This window comes from Phyllostomus hastatus, unplaced genomic scaffold, assembly GCF_019186645.2.
Source record: "Phyllostomus hastatus isolate PE091 unplaced genomic scaffold, TTU_PhHast_1.1 phas_scaffold_129, whole genome shotgun sequence".
In the NCBI taxonomy this organism is placed as follows: Eukaryota; Metazoa; Chordata; class Mammalia; order Chiroptera; family Phyllostomidae; genus Phyllostomus; species Phyllostomus hastatus.
In genome coordinates, this window is record NW_025334009.1 from 32,552,355 (window position 1) to 32,572,775 (window position 20,421).

The 20,421-nt window shown below is 38.3% G+C and overlaps 1 protein-coding gene and 1 pseudogene across 2 annotated transcripts in view; one reads left to right on the forward strand and one right to left on the reverse strand.

Moving 5' to 3' along the window:
- PCCB (propionyl-CoA carboxylase subunit beta) overlaps positions 1-20,421 on the forward strand; it is a 72,871-nt gene that overhangs the window by 5,062 nt on the left and 47,388 nt on the right. Inside the window, exons 4-5 of one of the 2 annotated variants that reach the window (XM_045857263.1) lie at positions 2,809-2,865; positions 5,172-5,285. In XM_045857263.1, the coding sequence (XP_045713219.1) occupies positions 2,809-2,865; positions 5,172-5,285 (171 nt within the window). The remainder of the gene's footprint in view (positions 1-2,808; positions 2,866-5,171; positions 5,286-20,421) is intronic. The other variant, XM_045857264.1, reaches the window with a different exon arrangement.
- LOC123830738 lies at positions 18,762-19,380 on the reverse strand (annotated as a pseudogene).

Sequence of the window (20,421 nt, forward strand, 5' to 3'; positions counted from 1 at the left end):
CCAATCAGCTGACCTTAAAATAGAGTAGCATGGCTCTGACCAGGTGGCTCAGTTGGTTGGAACATCGTCCCCTGCATTGAAAGATTCAATTCCTGATCAGGGCACATACCTAGGTTTCAGGTTTCCCAGGGGCCAAGGGTTGGACATGTATGAGAGACAGCTGAGAGATGTTTCTGTTTCTCTTCCCTGCTTGCTCTCTCTCTAAAATCAATTAAAAAAACAAACAAACATATCCTTGGTGAGGATTAAAACTAATAAAATAGAGTAGCCTGGGTTACCCAGGTGTGCCTAGTGTGATCACAAGGATCCTTAAAAGTGGCAGAGAGAGGCGGAGGAGATGTGAGAATGACTTGACCTGCCATCACTGGCTTAGAAGGTGGAGAAAGGTGGGGTGGGTCATGAGTGAAGGAATGCAGATGTGTAAAAGCTGGAAAAGGCAAGAAAACAGATTATTCCCTGAAGCCTCCAGAAAGGAGCATAGCCCTCCCTGCTAGCCTAGATTTTAACCCAGTGACACCCATGTAATACTTTTAAATTACAGAACTATAGGGCAATCAATTTATGTTGTCTCAAGCCACTGAATTTATGGTAATTTGTTACAGCAGCAACAGAAAACAAACACAAAAAACATATAGTTGCTATTTTGTGTTTGATTTTTTTCTCTCCTTCTGAGAGGTAGAAGTATATGTATAATTATACATATCCAGGATAAGTATTAGACTTTAGGTCTAATACTTATAATAGAACTTGTTTAGGAAACTAAAATGTTTTCTGGATATTATAGCACAATAATTATATGTGGCTAATTTTAAATGTATTGTATATAGACAATACTCATTTGTTAACTAAGTTACCTTCAAAATGTTTTAAAACTGTTTTAAATGGGTCTACCAAATACTTAACTAGAAGGAATCATGTCTGTGTGTGTATGTATAATTTATGAGAACTAGGCAAAAACTTGTATAGAAGGAACTATTTTTAAAAAATGTTTACCGATTTTGAGAGAGAGAGAGAGAGAGAGAGAGAGAAAGGGAGAGAAACAGAGAAACAGAGAAACATTGACTGGCTGCCTCCCATACGTGCCCCAATTGGGAATTGAACCTGCAGCCTAGGCCTGTGCCCTGACAGTGGACCAATCAATGGAGCCATACCAGCCAGTGCCAGAAGGAACTATTAATGATACTTAGAATAAAGAAAGTTGTGCATTGTGGATGCAGTGTTCTCCTAACTATTATGTAGATACAAAAATTTATCAAATTATTACTTTTGAGCACCTCTCATGCCCATGAAGTAAGGAGCGGTGGGAGAGCGGGTGGTGGTGACTGAGACAGAGTTCCTGTCCTGAACAAGCTAATCATTTTGTAGAGAGAGTGGGTGAGAACAGAAGTGATTACAGATAGGGTGAGAGAGGGTCTGGGCAGGTGCTGTGGGCTCAGGACAAGGGAAGCTCACATCTAGGATTGAGAAAAGTTTTAGGGAAAATAGGGCATTTAAAATAGGCCCTCAAGGATAATGAGGGTGGAGAGTGACAAGCCAGCTTTTTAGTAATGATCTCCAAAATGTTAATATCGGTAGGCCTCTTTCCTGGGGAGCTTCTGTTTTTTGTTTGTTTGTTTGTTTGTTTGTTTTTCAGAAAAACAGCCTCAGTCTTTGGCCTGATAATTGGCTGTAGGTGTGTTTTGTGGGGAGAGGAGTAAGGGAAAAGAAGGGGCCATTGTAGGTTCATCATTTAGTGTACAGGCTCCTAATTTCACTTGTCTTCAGCTTCATTTTTGCCTTTGTTGGCTGCTGGTGATTGTGAGACCAGAGTCCCTCTGGTTAAGTTTCTTTAGAGAATAAACCTTTCTCCTCTCAAAGTGAAGGAGAGGCCCAGTGGGATTTAACTGCTCCTAACACAGACTTTCTATTAATTTGTTTTTCTCCCCCGCCCCCTTCACTTTCCAGGGTTCCTGGATTATCCTTTCCTTGTGTTTACTCACTCTGCAGGTGTATAAGTTTCTATTTGCTTCAAGTCAGATACTCTTGTACTTTCAGTTCTCCTCCAATTTGTTCAGTTTCTCTTCTGTTGTTTCCTCTCCCTTGTTTTGCCCTCATGTGCTGAATCTGTTTTTAATTCCCCACTTTCTTTGGCAGGGGTAGGGGTGTTTAGGAAGGAGGTAATTTTTACAACAATCCCTTCACATCAGAAGGTAATGAAAATCCACAAGCAAGAGGAAGCAGTGAGGGCTTTGATATACTTTTCACCTCCTGTGTCAAAACAGCAAATGTTTCCTAGTAATGGTAATGCCTGACTGTTTGACATCCATACAATCTGATTTTTGTAGTTTGCATGAAAATTTTCATTTCCTTCTGAGCTACAAATTATTTTTGTAGAAATTATTTTTGTAGAGCAAAGACTAGGTCTTTTGCTCTTGACAATACATAAACTTCCTTTAAGATATTCACTGTTCTGTGGAATAATTTATAAAATCAGACTTAACATTTTTTTAACTTCTGAAAATACTTTAAAATCTTTATGAATTAAAGATTTATGAATTAAATCTTTATAAAAATATTGATTGATTTTACAGAGAGAGGAAGAGAAAGAGAGAAAGAGAGGTAGAGAGAAATGTCAATTGTTATTCACTTATTTATGCAATCATTGGTTGATTCTCGTATGTGCCCTGACCTGGGATGGACCCCGAAACCTTGGCTCTAATTAATTGAGCTACCCGGCCCAGGCTGCCTATGAATTTTCTGTTTCCTCCTTCTACTGGCTCTTCATCTCTAGCTAGTCATATTTTTTTTCTTGATTTGTTTTCTTTTTAGGATTTTACAGTTTTTGGAGGCAGTCTGTCGGGAGCACATGCCCAAAAGATCTGCAAAGTAAGTATTTAATACTTATAAACAATGTACCCAGTACTTTCCTCAGTTACATAGTGCATGTTGGTTTGGGGTGAAAGACACTGAATTGAGTATGTGCAGGTGGGGCAGAGGTACTTAAGAAGTGGTGCCTTCAGTCCAGGACAGGAGTTTTTAACATTTTTTCTACTATGGATGTCTTCAGCAGGCTGGTGATGCCTAGACTCTCATTTTGTTGTTGTTGTTGTTGTTTTTTTACATGCTTAAAATAAAATAGGCAGGACTACAAAGGATTAACCATATTTAAAAAAATTACATTTGTAATATATGTGCTTCTTTATTAATGCATTAAATACAGGGCTTGGCAGTGGATCTAAAGTGCTATAATTTCAAATAGGTATGCATGAAAATTATATTTCATGATATTTGCAACAACTTTAATGTGACACAGAAATATCTGTGACTACTATTAATGACAAGTCACAGGTATTTCTAATAGTTATGTGGGTTTTTTTTTTTTGCCTGTGTCCATAATTGAAGGAAATACTAAAGATTGGATTAATAAAGGTAAAGATGTGAATTTTTTCCCATCCACGTTCATGGACTCCCTAAAATCTATTCACAGATGCTTTGGGGTTCTGAGGACCCCAGGTAAAGAACCCATGGTCTCGATGGGGAGTCTAGGTGCTAAAAGATAAAGAGCAGTGAAAGGATTATGTGATGGTATTTTAATAACACTACTAGAGATGAGATGCTCTGGAGACGAATAAAAGCAGAGGTCATATTTGGAGAATTTTGGGGTTAAAAGTAGAGTTGACTATTAGTAGCAAGGCAGGGCTTTCCTGTGTAGTGGAACACCTGGATTTTCAACACGGTCCTGTCATTAATTACTCCTGAGACGTTGACCCAATCACTTAACTTTTAAACCTTCTAATTTTTCCCTATTACTGCTTCTGTTATGATTGTGAAATGAGATAATGGAAGTGAAAGTACTTTGTAAACTGTCAGTGGCCATTAGGAATATTGCTCATTAGGCTGTTAACTATTGACCCATGAGGAAAATCCATCTCAGAAATAAAAGCAGGCCTGGGTCTATCCTCAGGTTAACAGATGGGTCCACATTTACTTGCATGAAAATACTTCTTTGCCATTTTGTCTACTATCTGTTCTTTTAAAAGAGTAACTGACAACAAAACTGGCTGCCAAAAATACTACAGTCACATGCCACTTAACAATAGGGGTATGTTCTGAGAAGTGCATTGTTTGGCAATTTTATTGTTGGGCAAACATCAGAGTGTACTTATGCAAATCTAGGTGGTAGAGCCTACTACACACCTAGGCTATATGACAGGGGTGTTGAACTCATTTTCACCAGGGGCCACATCAGCCTCATGGTTGCCTTCAAAGGGCCGAATGTCATTTTAGGGCTATATAAATGTAACTACTCTTTAACTAGGGGCAAGGAGCTTGGTGCTGCCACAGGGTAGAAACAAGGTGTCGGGCCAGATGAAACAAGGTGGAGGGCTAGATTCGGCCTTCAGGCCTTGTGTTTGCCACTTGTGCTATATGATATGACCTGTTGCCCTGAGGCTACAAGTCTGCATAGCATGTTGCTATATAAAACAACATGAGATTAAATCAAGAACAAGAGAAAATGATATAATCAAGAGATGCAGTAAACACAAGATGTTTGTATGAAGCTGCTGCTGGTATAACACAGCATACTGTTTTACAGCAAACTCTTTAAAAAATAAGAGTACACTCTAAAATAATAAGTGTAGTATAGTAAATATGTAAGTCAGTGACATAGTCACTCATTATCAAGTGTTATGTACCGTACGTGCTATACTTTCATAGGACTGGCGGCTGAGTAGGTTTATTTACACCAGCACCACCACAAAACACATAATGCATTGTGCTATCAAATTAAGAAAATGATGACATCACTAGGCAATAGGAATTTTTCAGCTTCATTATAATCTCCTGGCACCACTGTTGTGTATGTGACCCATCTCTGACTGAGATGTCATTGTGTGGCACATGGCTATAGCCTGGGCTTGTCGCTCTGGAAAGGGCTGCCATGAGCAGTCTTATCCCCTGCCAAGGGGAGGTACTTTGGCTCTTGCATGTTTGGGGGTCTTTAGCCCTTTAAATATCTGGTTCTCTATCTTCTATGAATCTACCCAGTCATCATGGGGAATAAAGCCAGGGTTACTCTGTTTTTGAAAAGTGCTCTCAGAACATTGTCCAGAAAACACTGTGGTGCTTTGTAAATGCTGTTGTCGATAACAGGATCAGTTGTCTCACAAAAGATTTCTCCACCGTCTCAGATCATGGACCAGGCCATGATGGTGGGGGCTCCAGTGATTGGACTGAATGACTCTGGGGGAGCACGGATCCAAGAGGGAGTGGAGTCTTTGGCTGGTTACGCAGACATCTTTCTGGTGAGAAACCTGTCAATAGAGAATAGAAAGGAAAAAAAACACAGGGCTCAGTTCTCTCAGCTGTGTCCTGATCAGAGCTTTTCTATATTTCATTGTCCTCTGCACCATTGTGTCCGTTCTGTGGCTTCTTCTGTGTCACCAGCAGTGGCATGAAGGGTGTATGAAAAGCAAGAGAGAGAGTATGTAGGGAGGTTTTTTAATTTTCCCGTAGAGGGCCACTCATAGGGGAAAACAAAATTCAGAATCTATATTTTTTCAAAAGCAAGGGTGAGAGAATATAAAAGGTTCAAATGAACCGATTTGCTAGAATTGGGAATTTAAAAAGTGCAGTGCTTTTTATTTTTTGGTTAAAACATAAAAAGGTCATTATACAAAGTTCAAGCTATACTACAAAGAAGAAAGAAATCCCCCAAATCCTACTATTTAGAACTATTTGGTGAATATCATTTCAGGTATACATGACTAAATTAAAGGGAAAGAAATGAAAAGAAACACAGAAATAAATGTGATTTTTATAGTAGGAAGTAAACTGTGAGAGATGTAGTAAGGGAGATTGGGGAGAGGGAGAGAGAGACTGCCAGATGGAAACTTGAGAAAAGGGACAGATCAGCATTTCCAGGGAGGGGAGGAAAGAAGGAGAAGGAAGGAAGGAGACAGACAGACATTGTTTATAATCAGGGCAGCTGTTCGTCATGCCCTGGCCTGCAGGCTTATGAGAGTTTTTATCCTTGGCTACTGCCCTTTGTGATCAGTGAGAAAAATGTGTGTTTATTTTGTGTAAGATATTCTGCTAGTTGTGGGAGCACTTGTGTTAGTTGAGAAGCCACTTTGTAGATCTTAAACCTACTTTTTAATCTTTAAACTTGAACTTCTGGGGTAACCCTCTGGGGAGAATTAGTTTTTGGGGTGGCTTGGCTAGAACAGTTTAGGCCTGGAAGGCCTACTTTGGCTCCGAGTCTGGAAGTCATGCCTGTGTTAGAAAGGAAGGAAAGCTAGAGTGGCCGTAGGAGAAGTGGCAGTAAACTGCCACATGTTAGAATATCATCTAGTTTAACTCATCTGGGGCAGTTGGGGTTTCTTCCCCACCCCCTAGGGATTAGGCTTTAGCAACTTTAAGATCCACATTGCTTAATTAATTGCTTGCTAGTGCTGCTTGTCATATTCACACCTCCACCCACTTCTTCTCGCCTATACTGTTATTTTTATTATTTTTTGTAACCTTATTTTGATATAACTCCAAACATTACGGAAAAATTACAAAAATAGTATGAAGCATTCCCATATGTTCAGGACCTAGATTCGTTAGTTATTTACATTGTGCCCATTTGCTCTATCATTCTCTCTCCATATGTACATATTTACATGTTATATTTTTCTGAAACATATGAGAATAAACTGGAGATTGTGCCTCCTTTATCTCTTAAAACCTTCATTGTATGTTTCCTGAGAAAGGACATACTCTTGTAAAATCAGGGTATAATAATAAAAATCAGGAAACTTAACATTGATTCACCAGTATTATTCTTATCCATGGTCCTTATTCAGATTTCATCAAATGACCCTAATAAAGCTCACTACAGCTATTTTTTCCCTCACTGACTAGGATCCAGTCCAGTATTAAGTTCTGCCCCTAATTGGCATATCTCTTTAATCTCCTTTAATCTGGAGCAGTTCCTCAGGGTTTTTTTGTCCTTCATGACCTTGATATTTTTTTTAAAACAGCTTTATTGACATATAATTTATTGGGTTGGCCAGAAAGTTAGCTTGGCTTTTTCTGTAAGATGGCTCTAATAGTGCTTAGTTGTCTTTAACTTCATTCAAAACAATTTTGTTAGATTGTATTGTGACAGCTGTCATATCAGTGTGCATATAAAAAAATCTTATCAAAATTGGTGAATTTTTGTGAAGCCATTTTAATATTGAAAATGGAAGAAAATGCGCAGCATTTTTGGCATATCATGCTTTCTTATTTCAAGAAAGGTAAAAACGCAACTGAAATGCAAAAAAAAGATTTGTACAGTATATGGGGAAGGTGCTGTGACTGATTAAATGTGTCAAAAGTGATTTGTGCCCGGGTTGGTGTGGCTCAGTGGATTGAGTGCCAGCCTGTGAACTGATAAGTTGTTCAATTCCCAGTCTGGGCACATGCCTGGGTTGCAGGCTGAGTCTGCAGCTGGGGTATTTGAGAGGCAACAGATCATTGTATCTCTCACACATCAATGTTTCTCTCCCACTCTTCCTCCCTTCCCCTCTCTCTAAAAATAAATAAATAGAATCTTAAAAAAATAGTTTGTAAAGTTTTGAGCTGGAGATTTCTTACTGGACGATATACTCCGTGGTCCTGTCCACCAGTTGAAGTTGACAGTGATCAAATTGAGATACTAATTGAGAACAATCAACGTTATACCAGGTAAGAGATAGCTGACATATTCAAAATATCCAAATCAATAAAGTTATTGGTGAAAATTAAAAATGTATCTTTTATTTTATGGAAAAAACTAAACTAATTGTTTGGCTAACCCAGTACATACCATAAAAATTAATCTGTTGTAAGAATACAGTTCAATGATTTTTAATAAATTTATAGAGTTGTGTAACCATTGCCACAACCCAGTTTCAGAACCTTTCCTTCCAAAAAGATCCCTCCTGCCTCTTTGCAGTCAGTGCCTGCCCAACTAAAGGCAACCACTGTCAGCTCGCTCGCTACAGTTTCTGCATCTGACTCTTTTCACTTCGCATAATGTTTGTTGAAGTTCAGTCATATTATACTCTGTGTCAGTGGTTCATTCCTTTTTATTGATGAATGATATTCTGTTATATGGATATGATAATTTTGTGGGAAGTGAAAATCAAAACCACAATGAGGTACCACTTCACATCTTCAGAATGGCTATTATTAAGAATTCAACAAATAGTGAGTGTTGGCAATGATGTGAAGAAAAGGGAACCCTCATGCACTGTTGGTGGGATGGTAAACTATTGTAGTCACTATGGAAAACAGTATGGAGATTCCTCAAAAACTTAAAAATAGAACTACCATATGACCTAGCAGTTCCATTTCTGGTAATATGTCTGAAGGGAATGAAAACACGAATTCAAAAAGATAAATGCACCCCTGTGTTTATTGCAGCATTATTTACAACAGCCAAGATTTGAAAGCAACCTAGGTGTTTATCGATAGATGAATCATAAAAAGGATATGAGAAATATATATATTTATATATACACACATACACATATACACACATACATACAATGGAATATTGTATTGAAAAGAATGAAATTTTGCCATGTGACAACATGGATGGACCAAGACGCTACTACTATGCTAAGTGGGATAAATCAGATAAAGAAAGACAAATACCATGTGATCTCATATGTGGAGTCTAAAAAGCAAAACAAATGAACAAGCAAACAAAACAGACATATAAAAACAGAACAAATTGATAGTTGCCAGAGGGAAGTGGGGGTTAGGGTATGGGTAGAAAAGATGAAGGGGGATAAAAAGTACAAATAACTATTTGGTAGAATTCAGTAATGAAAAGAAAGAACTGCAAGGAGTTGTGCAAAATGCCAGCTTTCATAGGCATTAGGGAGCAGGAACAAGAAAGTTATACTAGGCCGAAAAGCAGATTGATTATGTTTGCTTTAGGGGATGGCAGAGGTCCATCAGGCAGATTACCTACCTAGTGCTGGTCAGGCGGGGGGCAAAAGTGAAATAAAGAATGTTTTATAAGTTACTGGACAAGAAGATGAACTCGAGTTAATGGTACAAACAATAAAGCAAGAATCAGATACTGTAAACTATAAATTAAAAAGGGGCTTTGTGATGAGGAGGCTGGCAGGGTAGAAAATGTGTAACTGTTACTATGAAGGAGACATACCAGCTCTCTATGGACAGTTACATTATAATCGTATACTTTGTTATTATTTATTTAAGAATATGTGTGATTACAAATTTATACAATACAATAGTTGTACTGTTCAAACAAAAATGCCACTGTGAATATTTGTGTATAACTATTTGTATGAACATATGTTTTCATTACCCTTGGGCAGATACTGAAGAGTGAGTATCTTTGTTTTGTTTTTAAATGAAATCCACAACCTAAGTATGTACCCTGACTGGGAATCAAATCTGCAACCTTTTGATGTACAGGATGACTCTCCAACCAACCTAGCCAGCCAGCCAGGGAGGGTATCTTTATTTTTTAAATTTGTTTTTCGATTACAGTTGACATAAAATATTATGTTAGTTTCATGTATACAACATAAAGATTAGATATTTATATGCCTCACAAAGCAATCACCCCGGTTGAGTCTAGTACCCATCTAACACCATGCATAGTTATTAGAATATTATTGACTATATTTTGTATGCTGTATTTCACAGCCCCATGACTTTTTATAACTGACAATGTTCTTCTTAAACCTTTTCACCTCTTTAACCCATTTCTTCAACCCCTCCCCACAAGAGTATATATCTTATTTAAATGTGGATCTTTTAAGCTTGTATATAATTTTTTAAGAAACTGCCAAGCTCTGGCTGGTGTGACATGGGTTGCTGGTGTGGTCCATGGTCAGGGCACATGTGGGAGGCAGCCAATTGATGTTTCTCTCCCTCTCTCTCCTTCCCTTTCCTTCTCTAAGCATGTCCTCAGGTGAGAATAAAAAAAAACTGCCATTTTTTTCCCAAAATGTACTGTTTTACATTACTATAAGAAATGTATTGAGCATTTCAAGTTCTTGCCAACCTTGTCAACACTTAGCATTGTCAGTCTTTTTTATTATCGCCATTTTAGGAGTGTGTACTGATATTGCACTGTTTCTTTTTTAAGATATCATTTTTTTATTTTTAGAGAGAGGGGAAGGAGTGGAGAAAGAGAAGGAGAGAAACAATGATCAATAATTGCCTTTTGCATGCCCCCAACTGGTGACCTGGTCTGCAACATAGGCATGTGCCCTGACCAGAGAACCGAACCAGTGACCTTTTGCTTTGTTACCCAAACCAATTAAGCCACACCAGTCAGGCCTCACTGTGGTTTTAATTTGCATTTCCCTGCTGATTAATCATGATGAGTATGTTTTAAGGTACATGTTAGTCATTTGTATATTTGCTTTGCTGAAATGTGTATTTGGATCTTTTGTTCTTTTTATAATTACCATATTTTATTGTGTGTAGTGTGCATATTTATTGCCCAAATTTTTGAGGGAAAAATAAGGATATGCATTATACATGGGTAATTCTAATTCTGTGTCTATGTAAATGTTTTTAATTCTTTTATTTATGTTTATACATTAAAAGTGTAACTCTAGAAAGCATTAATGATATCTGTATGCAAAATAGTACCCTGGAACATGATAATCGGTTTTGTTTCTAAATATAAATAAATACAAAATTGCATTAAAAAGTTAAAATGAAAAATTTTTTTCCTGAAAGTTTGGGCCAAAAACATGGGTGTACATTATACATGGGGACACACTGTACATGGCAAAATACAGTAGATTTTTGAGTTGTAAGAGTTCTTTATATATTCTGGGTTTAAGTCCTTTAACTGGATACATTATTTGCAAATATTTTCTCCTATTCTAGGGCTTGTCTTTTATTTCTTAATGGTGGCATTTGGAGTATAAAAAGTTTTTCTTTTTTTAAAGTCTCACCCGAGAACATGCTAATGATTTTAGAGAGAAGGGAAGGGAGGGAGAGAAACATTGATGTCAGAGAGAAACATCAATCAGTTGCCTCTCATGTGTGCCCCAACTTGGGGACAAAACCTGCAACCCAGGTATGTGCCTTGACAGGGAATTGAACTTACTACCTTTTGGTTTATGGGATGAAGCTCCCAGCAACAGAGCCACACCAGCCAGAGCAAAGTTCAAAATGTTTTAAATTTTGAAGTTCAATTTACCAGCTATTTTCTTTTGTGGATCATGCTTTTATTGTTATATGTAAGAATAGTGCCCAATACAAAGTCATGAAGGTTTTGTGTAAATTTTTTTTCATAGTGTTTTCTAGGTTTGGGTCCCTTATAATCTATTAATCTATTTTGGAGATAATTTTTGCATATGGTATGAGGTCAGAGTGTAAATTCATATTTGCCTCAGTACCGTTTATTGACATGACTATTCTTCCTTATTGAATTATTTTGGCATGTTGGAAAATCTGTAGACCATAAATGTAAGGGTTTATTTCGAGGCTCAAGTCTTTTCCTTTGATTTATATTCTTATCCTTACCTCACAACCATCCGGTGTAGATTACTGTAGCTTTCTAGTAGTTTTAAAGTTGTGCAAACTCTTCCAATATTGTTGTTCTTTTTAAAAATTGTTTTGATTATTCTGAGTCCTTTACATTTCCATATAAAATTTTACTATACAAAACTATACAAAAATGGCTGCTGAGATTTTGTAGGAACTATATTAAGTCTGTACATCAATTTGGTAAAAGTTTATATTTAATATTTTGAGTTCTCTACTCCATGTAGTTGGAATGTTTTGCCATTTATTTAGGTCTTTAATTTATGTCAACAATATTTTCTAATTTTTAATATGTATGTATTATACTTTTTTGTTATTTATACTTAAGTATTTTACTATTTTTGATACTATTGTGAATGGAATTGTTTTGTTTCTTTTTAAATTATATTTTGTTGATTATGCTATTACAGTTGCCCTGATTTTTCCCTGTTTGTCCCCCTCCATCCAGCACCCATCACTCCCTCAGGCAATCCCCTCACCATTTTTTGTGTCCATGGGTTATACGAATAAGTTTTTGGGCTACTCCATTTCCTATACTATGCTTTACATCCCATGGCTATTCTGTAACTACCTGCTTGTACTTTTTAAACCCCTCACCTCTTCACCCATTCCTCCACACATCCCCTTTCTATCTAGCAACCATCAAAATGCTGTCTGCATCCGTGATTCTGTCTCTGTTCTTCTTGTTGCCTTAGTTTGCTTTTTAGATTCAACTGTTGATATATACATATTTATTACCATTTTTTTGTTCATAGCTTTGATCTTCATTTTTTAAAGTAAGTCCCTTTAACATTTCATATAATAGTGGTTGGTGATGATGAACTCCTTTAGTTTTTTGTTGTCTGGAAAGATTTTTATCTGTCCTTCAATTCTAAATGATAGCTTTGCTGGGTAAAGGAATCTTGGCTGTAGGTCCCTGCTTTTCATGACTTTGAATATTTCTTGCCAATCCCTTCTAGCCTGCAAAGTTTCTTTTGAGAAATCTGCTGACAGTCATATGGGAACTTCCCTGTAGGTAACTACCTGCTTTTCTCTTGTTGCTTTTACGATTTCTCTTTATCATTAAACTTTGGCATTTTAATTATAATGTGTCTTGGATTGGGCCTCTTTGCATCCATCTTGTTGAGAACTCTCTGTGCTTCCTGGATTTGTATGTCTATTTCCTTTACCAAATTAGGGAAGTTTTCTTTCATTATTTTTTCAAATAGATTTCCAATTTCTTGCTGTTTCTCTTCTCTTTCTGGCACTCCTATGATGCAAATGTTGGAATCATTGAGTTGTCCTAAACTCCTTACACTATCATCATTTCTTTGGGTTTTTTCCCTCCTTGTTCTGCATGGCTGTTTTGTGCTTCCTTATGTTCCAAATCATTGATTTGGTTCTCACCTTCATCCACTTTACTGCTGCTGCCCTGTAAATTGTTCTTTATTTCAATTAGTGAAGCCTTAGTTTCTGACTGGACCTGTTTTATGCTATTGAGGTCCTTAGTAATTTCCTTGAGCATCCTTATAAGCATCCTTATAACCATTGTTTTAAACTCTGCATCTGATGGATTGCTTATCTCCATTTCCTTTGCTCTTTTTTTGGAGTTTTGGTCTGTTCTTTCATTTGGGCCGTGTTTCTTTGTGTTGTTGTTTTGGTGGTCTCCCTTTGTTTGTTTCTATGTATTAAGCAGAGCTGCTTTGACTCCATGTCTTGGTAGCATGGCTTAATGTAGTAAGTGTCCTGTGGGGTCCAGTGGCACAGCCTTCCCTATCACCGAAGCAGGGTACTCAAGGTGTGTTCTCATTGTGGACTGAGCTCCACCTTCCTCTTGTAGTTGAGCCTTGATTGGTGTTGGTAGGTCAATGGGAGGGATTTGCACAGGCCAGTCAGCTACAAGGACCAGCTGTGACCACTGACCATCAACCTCTGCTCTCCATGAGGATCAGCTATGCAGGCACAGGGTAGTATTGCTCTGACATGGTCTGTAGCTGTCCACTGGTGTGCAGGCTGTGGGGTTTCCTATGTGGTGCAGTCTAGGTCAACCCCTACCTGTGTCCTGCCCCAGGCCACCCTATAAGAGCTATAAAGTAATCTGCAGATGACTGCTATTTATACTAGGCTTGGAGATTCCCAGGTGAAGCCAAGCTGTGAACCTAAACTGACTGCTGCTAGTGCTGGGTCTTGGACCACTTAGCAATAGGCACAGGGACTGGAGACATTCAGTCCGACTATTGCTTGTTTGAGAGGAGTTAGGAAGTTGTGAAGCATGAACCACGATAAGCCATTCATATGGAAAATTCATTGGGTGAGATAAAGGCTTAGAGGATCTCCACAGGAGGGCTACAGTGTTAGCCAGGTTGATGGAGTCTCCAGTAAGGCACCCAGTTACCCGTCGGCCTGTTCTGTGGCTTTAGCCAGGAGGGTTCAGAAAAGGGACAATGGCCTCTGCCCTTCTTTCTGTCTGGGAAGAAGCTGCCCCTCAGCTCTGCCATGATGCCAGACAATTCATTTTCTCCCCATATGCCACTGGTGTCTTTCAAGCTGCTACTGTGGTGCTGGAGATCAGAGGGAGTGAGTCTGCGTAAGTCTGTGTGTGGGTTCTTTAAAGGGAACCTTTTTGGACTCCAACAATTTCTTCCACTGACTCAATCCCCACTAGTTTTTGCAGCCAGAAGTTATGGGGACTTACCTTCCTGGCATTTGGATCCTGGGATAGGGGAGCCTGGTGTGTGGCTGGGTCTCATCATTCCCTAGATATCCCTCCTGAATTTTTATTCACCACACATGGATGTAGGGCCTGCCCCATCCATGTCTGTGCTCCCCGTACCAGTCTGGATGGATGTTGTGGTAGTTTCTTTAATTCTCTAGTTGTTGGACTTACCATCCAACATGATTTCTGTTGGTTTCGAGTGGTGGTTGTTCTAGTTTAGTTGTAATTTTGTTGTGGTTGTGCGAGGAGGTGAGCTGTGTTTACCTACGTCTTCATCTTGATCTAAGGTCCTGGAATTGTTTTGTTAACTTCCTTTTTGGGTTCTTTGCAAGTGTAGGAACACAATTTATTTTTGTGTATTGATCTTATAACCTTGCTGAACTTGTTTATTAGCTCTAAATTTTTTCCTGTGCAAATTCCTTAGTTTTTTTTCCCTATATACCATACATGATCATGTCTTCTGCAAATATAGATAGTTCTATTTGTTCCTTTCTAATCTGAGTGCCCTTTATTTATTTTTGCTTAATTGCCCTGGCTAGAACATGCAGTATAATGTTAAATAAGAGCATGAGAATGGATGCCCTTGTCTTGTCCCTGAACTTGGGGAGAAAGCATTCATTCTTTCACCATTAAGTGTGATGTTAGTAGATGCCCTTTCTCAGGTTGAGGAAGTTACCTTTTCTTTTTGTTTGTTAAGTTGTTTTCTTTTTATCATGAAAGGGTGTTTAATTTTGTCAAAGGCTGTTGCTGCATGTATAAGATAATCATGTGGTTTTTGCCTTTTTGAATTTTATTCTGTATTACATTAATTGATTTTTGGATATTGAACTCACTATGTATTTCTGTGATAAATCGCTCTTGGTCATGGTGTATAATTTTAGTAAGTTGCTGGATTTTGTTTGCTCGTATTTTATTGAATACTTTCAAATCTATATTAATAACATTTCTTTTTAAAAAAGATTTTAAAAGAAAAAAATACTTTATTTTTAGAGGGGAAGGGAGGGAGAAAGAAGAGAGAAACATTGATGTGAGAAACATAGATCAGCCATCTTTTGCATACCCCCCAAACATGTCCCCAAATGGGGACCTGACTCATAACCCAAGCATGTACCCTGACAAGGAATCAAAATGGTGATCTGCAGGATGACACTCAACCTGCTGAACCACACCAGTCAGGGCCAAATATATCTGTTGTTGTGATATCTTTCTTTTCTTCCATAATTTTTTTGCTACTGTGAATTTACCCCCCTGTTTTATTGAGTCTTGAGATACCTTTGGCTGGTTTTGGTATCATAATTATGGCCTCATGGAAGAAGTTGGAAGTATTGCTGCCTCTTCAGTGTTTTGTGAAGAACTTGTCAAAGATCGACATTAATTTTTGTTTAATAAATGTTTAACAAAACTCATCAATGAAGCAGTCTGGGCCCTTACTTGTTTTTGTAGGTAGTTTTTATTTCTTTTTGATTGCTGATTCAATGTCTTTATTTGTTATAGGTTTATCAGATTTTCAATTTCTTCTTGATTCTGTTTTAGTAGTTTGTGTTTTTATAGTTAATTAGTTAATTTCATCTAAGTTACCTTATTTGTTGCCATACATTTGTTGGTTATTTTCTTCTAATTTTTATTTCTGTAGTTATGTCTCCTTTCATTTCTTATTTTAGTAATACGATTTTTTTTCTTGTCAGTCTATTTAAAGGTTTGTAAATTTTTATGGTCTTTTCAAAGAACCAATTTTTGTTTGTCTTTAAACATTATTTATTTATTTATTTATTTTTAGAAAGGAGGAGGGAGGGAGAAAAAGAGGGAGAGAAACATCAGTGTGTGGTTGCCTCTCACTTGTCCCCAACTGGGGACCTGGCCTGCAACCCAGGCATGTGCCCTGTCTGGGAATCAAACTGGCAACCTTGTGCTTCACAGGCCGACACTCAGTCCACTGAGCCACACCAGCGAGGGCCAATTTTTGGTTTTAGTTTTTTCTCTTGTCTTTATATTCTGTTTCACATACTTCCACTTTTACTTTTATTTATTTTTGTTTGCTTTATTTTACTTGTTCTAGTTTCTTGAGGTGGAAAGTTAGATAATTCAAGATCTTTCTTTTAATACTTGCATTTAGAGCTGTAAATTTTCCTCTTAGTTGTGCTTTCACTGCATTCCTTCAGTTTTGGTATGTTACCAAAACATTGATCTCAAAGTATTTTTTTAAAAGTTATTATTCTATTACAGTTGTCACAATTTTTCCCACTTTGCTTTTCTCTGTCCAGCCTGCCCCCTGCTCCCACACCATTGCCCATATCCATGAGTCATTCATACATGTTCTTTGACTAGTCCCTTCCCCTTCTTTCCACCATTATACCCCTCCTACCTCCCTTCTGGCCGCTGTCAGTCTGTTCCATGTTTCCATGTCTCTGGTTCTATTTTGCTCATTAGTTTATTTTGTTCATTAGATTCCTCTTCTAGGTGAGAACACATGGTATTTGTCTTTCACTGACTGGCTTATTTCACTTAGAATAATATTCTCCAGTTTCATCCATGCTGTCACAAAAGGTAGGAGTTTCTTCTCTCTTTCAGCTGTGTAATATTCCACTGTGTAAGTGTACCACAATATTTTAAAACTATGTATTATTGATTATGCTATTACATTTGCCCTGATTTTCCCCACTTTGTCCTCCTGCATCCATCACCCATCACTCCCTCAGGCAATTGTGCCACCATTTTTCGTGTCCATACCCATTGTTGAGGATCAGCTGTACAGGGGCAGGGTGATATTGTCCACTGTGTGTGCGGTGCCTGGGATTTCCCAGGTGTGGCAGACCAAGATCATCCCCAACCTGTGTTCTACCCATGGCCACCCTGCATGAGTATAGAGCAGTCTGAGATGTCTGCTGCTTGTGTTGGGATTGTAGATTCCCAAGCAAAGCCAAGCTGTGAATCTAGACTGAGGGCTGCTTGTGCTGGGCCTGGGGCTCAATGAGGCCAGCTGCTGCTTGTTTGATAGGATTTAGGAAAATGTGAAGCATGAGCCAAGACCAGCCATTCCTATGGAAAAAGCAACTTTGGTGGGTCTGCAAGTTAGGTGGGGTGGAGTCTCTGGGCATCTCCAAGGTAATTGTTAGTCATTGGAGCAATGTTAGCCAGGTTGATGGAGTCAGATACGGCATCAACTTGCCAGCTCTGTGTGGGGAGGGTTTAGAAAAGGGACAATGGCTTCTACTGTCCTTGATGCTAGACTTTCAGTTTTTCCATGTGCTAGTGGTGCCTTTCAAGAGCTACTCTGGTGCTAGAGCTCAGAGGGAGTGAGCCTGAAAAGGCGAGTCTGTGTGTGGTTTCTTTAAGAGGAACTGCTTGAGGCTCCAGAAGTTTCTTCCAGACTCAATCCCCAGTGGTTTTTTTTTTTCAGCCAGATATTTTGGGGGCTTATCTTCTTGGCACTGGAATCCTGGGCCAGGTGTCTTAGTGTGGGACTAGGACTCTTTACTCCTGAGTTATCCCTCCTGAATTTTTATCTACCACAGGTGGGTGTGGGACCAGCCTGGATGGATGTGGTTTCTTTAATTCTGTAGTTATCAGACTTCCATTCACCTTGATATGTGATGATTCTGATTCTATGTTTTGTCATTTTGGTTGTCATTTTGATGTGGTTGTATGAAGAGGTGAGCCATTTCTGCCTAAGCTGCCATCTTGACCAGAAGTCCCTGGACCACTGTTTTTTAATCCATTCATCTACTGATGGGCACTTACGTTGTTTCCAGCATTTGGTTATTGTAAATAATGCTGCTATCAACATAGGGGTACATAAGTTCTTTGGAGTTGGTGTTTCAGTTCCTTAGGGTATATTCCCAGCAGTGGAATTGCTAGGTGAAAAGGTAGTTCCATTTTTATTTTTTGTGAAGATTCCATACTGTTTTTCACAGTGACTGTAAAAGCCTGCATTCCCACTAACAGTGCACTAGGGTTCCCTTTTCTCCATATCCTCACCAGTGCTTGTTGTTTGTTGATTTATTAATGATAGCCATTCTGACAGGTGTGAAGTAGTATCTCACTGTGGTTTTAATTTGCATCTCTCTGATGGTTAGTGATGTTGAGCATCTTATCATACGTCTATGGGCCATCTGTGTGTCCTCCTTGGAGAAGCGTCTGTTCAGGTCCTTTGCCCATTTCTTAATTGGGTTGTTTGTCTTCCAGGCATTGAGTTGTATGAGTTCTTATATATTTTGGAGATTAAACCCTTGTCTGACATATCATTGGCAAGTATGTTCTACCACATCGTCAGTTCTCTTTTCATTTTGATGATGGTTTCTTTGTAGAAGCTCTTTAATTTGATATAGTCCCATTTGTTTATTTTTTCCTTTGTTTCCCTTGCCCTAGGAGATATATTAGCAAAAATATTGCTACATGGGATATATGCAATTTTATTGCCTCTATTTTCTGCTAGCACTTTTTTTAAAATCTGAGAATGAACACCTTTATTACACGAGCCTTTTGTTTTTCTTTTAAAGTGAGCTTTAAAGAAAGGAGGGAGGAAGATTTATTTGCCTTTCTGGGCCTTAATTTTTCTCAGATAGAAAGAACTCCAGCTCCTTGCCTGCTAGCACATAGCCGTCTGCCCAGTCATACTAGCCTGGTCTTGAAGCAATGGATGCAAGAAGCTTGCCCTGCTGGAACTGCTCCTTCAGAAGGCTGCTGATTTTAGCATTCTTTTTCCTTTCATCATATTTATTCCAAATTTTCTTTGATCATTTTTTGTTTAAAATCTCTTCTCCCTCAGGAGTCAATTTGGCCCCCTTCTTGCAGCCCAGGGGCAGTGTATAGTGGGATTCGTGCCGCTGTTGGTATAATGTGCTGTCAGTGAGCATGATGCAGTTCTTTACCAGGGTCTTGGTATGGACCAGTTTATTGTTGACAATATCAATAATTCTTGTTTTGCACGTACAACACTCTGAGCCCCAGGAGAAGTTGCCCACATCTAGCCTCATGGCTCGGTACTTCTTGTTGCCTCCTTGCACACAAACTGTGTATATGTGTTGGGGGCCAATCTTAATGTTGGCAGCAGGGTGCTCCAGCTGATATTTTCACTTCTTGTGGCAGGGCTTCCTCTTGCCCCTAGTCTTGTGGAGCTTGTGCCAGTTGTCTTGAGAGATGCCCATGGCTTGGCACTAGCTGGAAAGGCTAGCATTTTTATGTATCATAACTTATATTTGTCTTTTATCCATTTTGAGTTTATTCTGACGTATGGTGTAAGTTGGTGGTCTAGTTCCCTTTTTTTGCATGTACCAGTTCAGTTCTCTCAACACTGTTTATTGAAGAGACTATTTTTACTACATTGTATGCTTGTGCCCCTTTTGTCAAATATTAATTCACCATAGAGTCATGGGTTTATTTCTGGGCTCCCTGTTCTGTTCCATTGATCTATGGATGTGCTCTCATGCCAGTACCAGACTGTTTTGATTATAGTGGCCTTGTAGTATAGTTTTATATCAGGTATTGTGATCCCCCCAACTTTATTCTTCTTTCTCAAGATTGCTATGGCTATTTAGAGTCTTTTTTGGTTCTATATACATTTTTGGAGTATTTGTTTTAGATCAGTGAACTATGTCATTGGTATTGTAACAGGGATTGTGTTGAATCTATGGATTGTTTTGGGTAGTATGGACATTTTAATGATGTTAATTATTCCAATCCATGAATAGGGTATATGCTTCCATTTATTTGTATCTTCTTCAATATCTTTCTGTAGCTCTGTAGTTTTCTGAGTATAGGTCTTTTACCTCTTCGGTTAAATTTATTCCTAGGTACTTTATTTTTTTGTGGCTATAGCAAATGTGATTTTTTCTTTGTAATATTTTCTCTCACCTCTTGGTTGGTTATTTAGGAGTGTTTTGAATAATTTCAATATTTTTGTGAATTTTTCAGTTTCTTACATTAGTTTGATTCCATTGTGATTGGAAAAGATACTTTGTATGATATCAGTCATTTGAAATTTACTGAGACTTATTTTGTGGCCTAACATATGTTGTCTCCTAGAGAATGTTCATGTTCACTTGAAAAGAATGTGTGTGCTGTTCTTATTGGGAGCAGTGTTGTGTAGATGTTTGTTATACTAGTGAATACTAGTTTATAGTATTCAGGTCCATATTTCCTTACTGATTTCTCTGTCTGGTTGTTCTATCCACTATTGAAAATAGGGT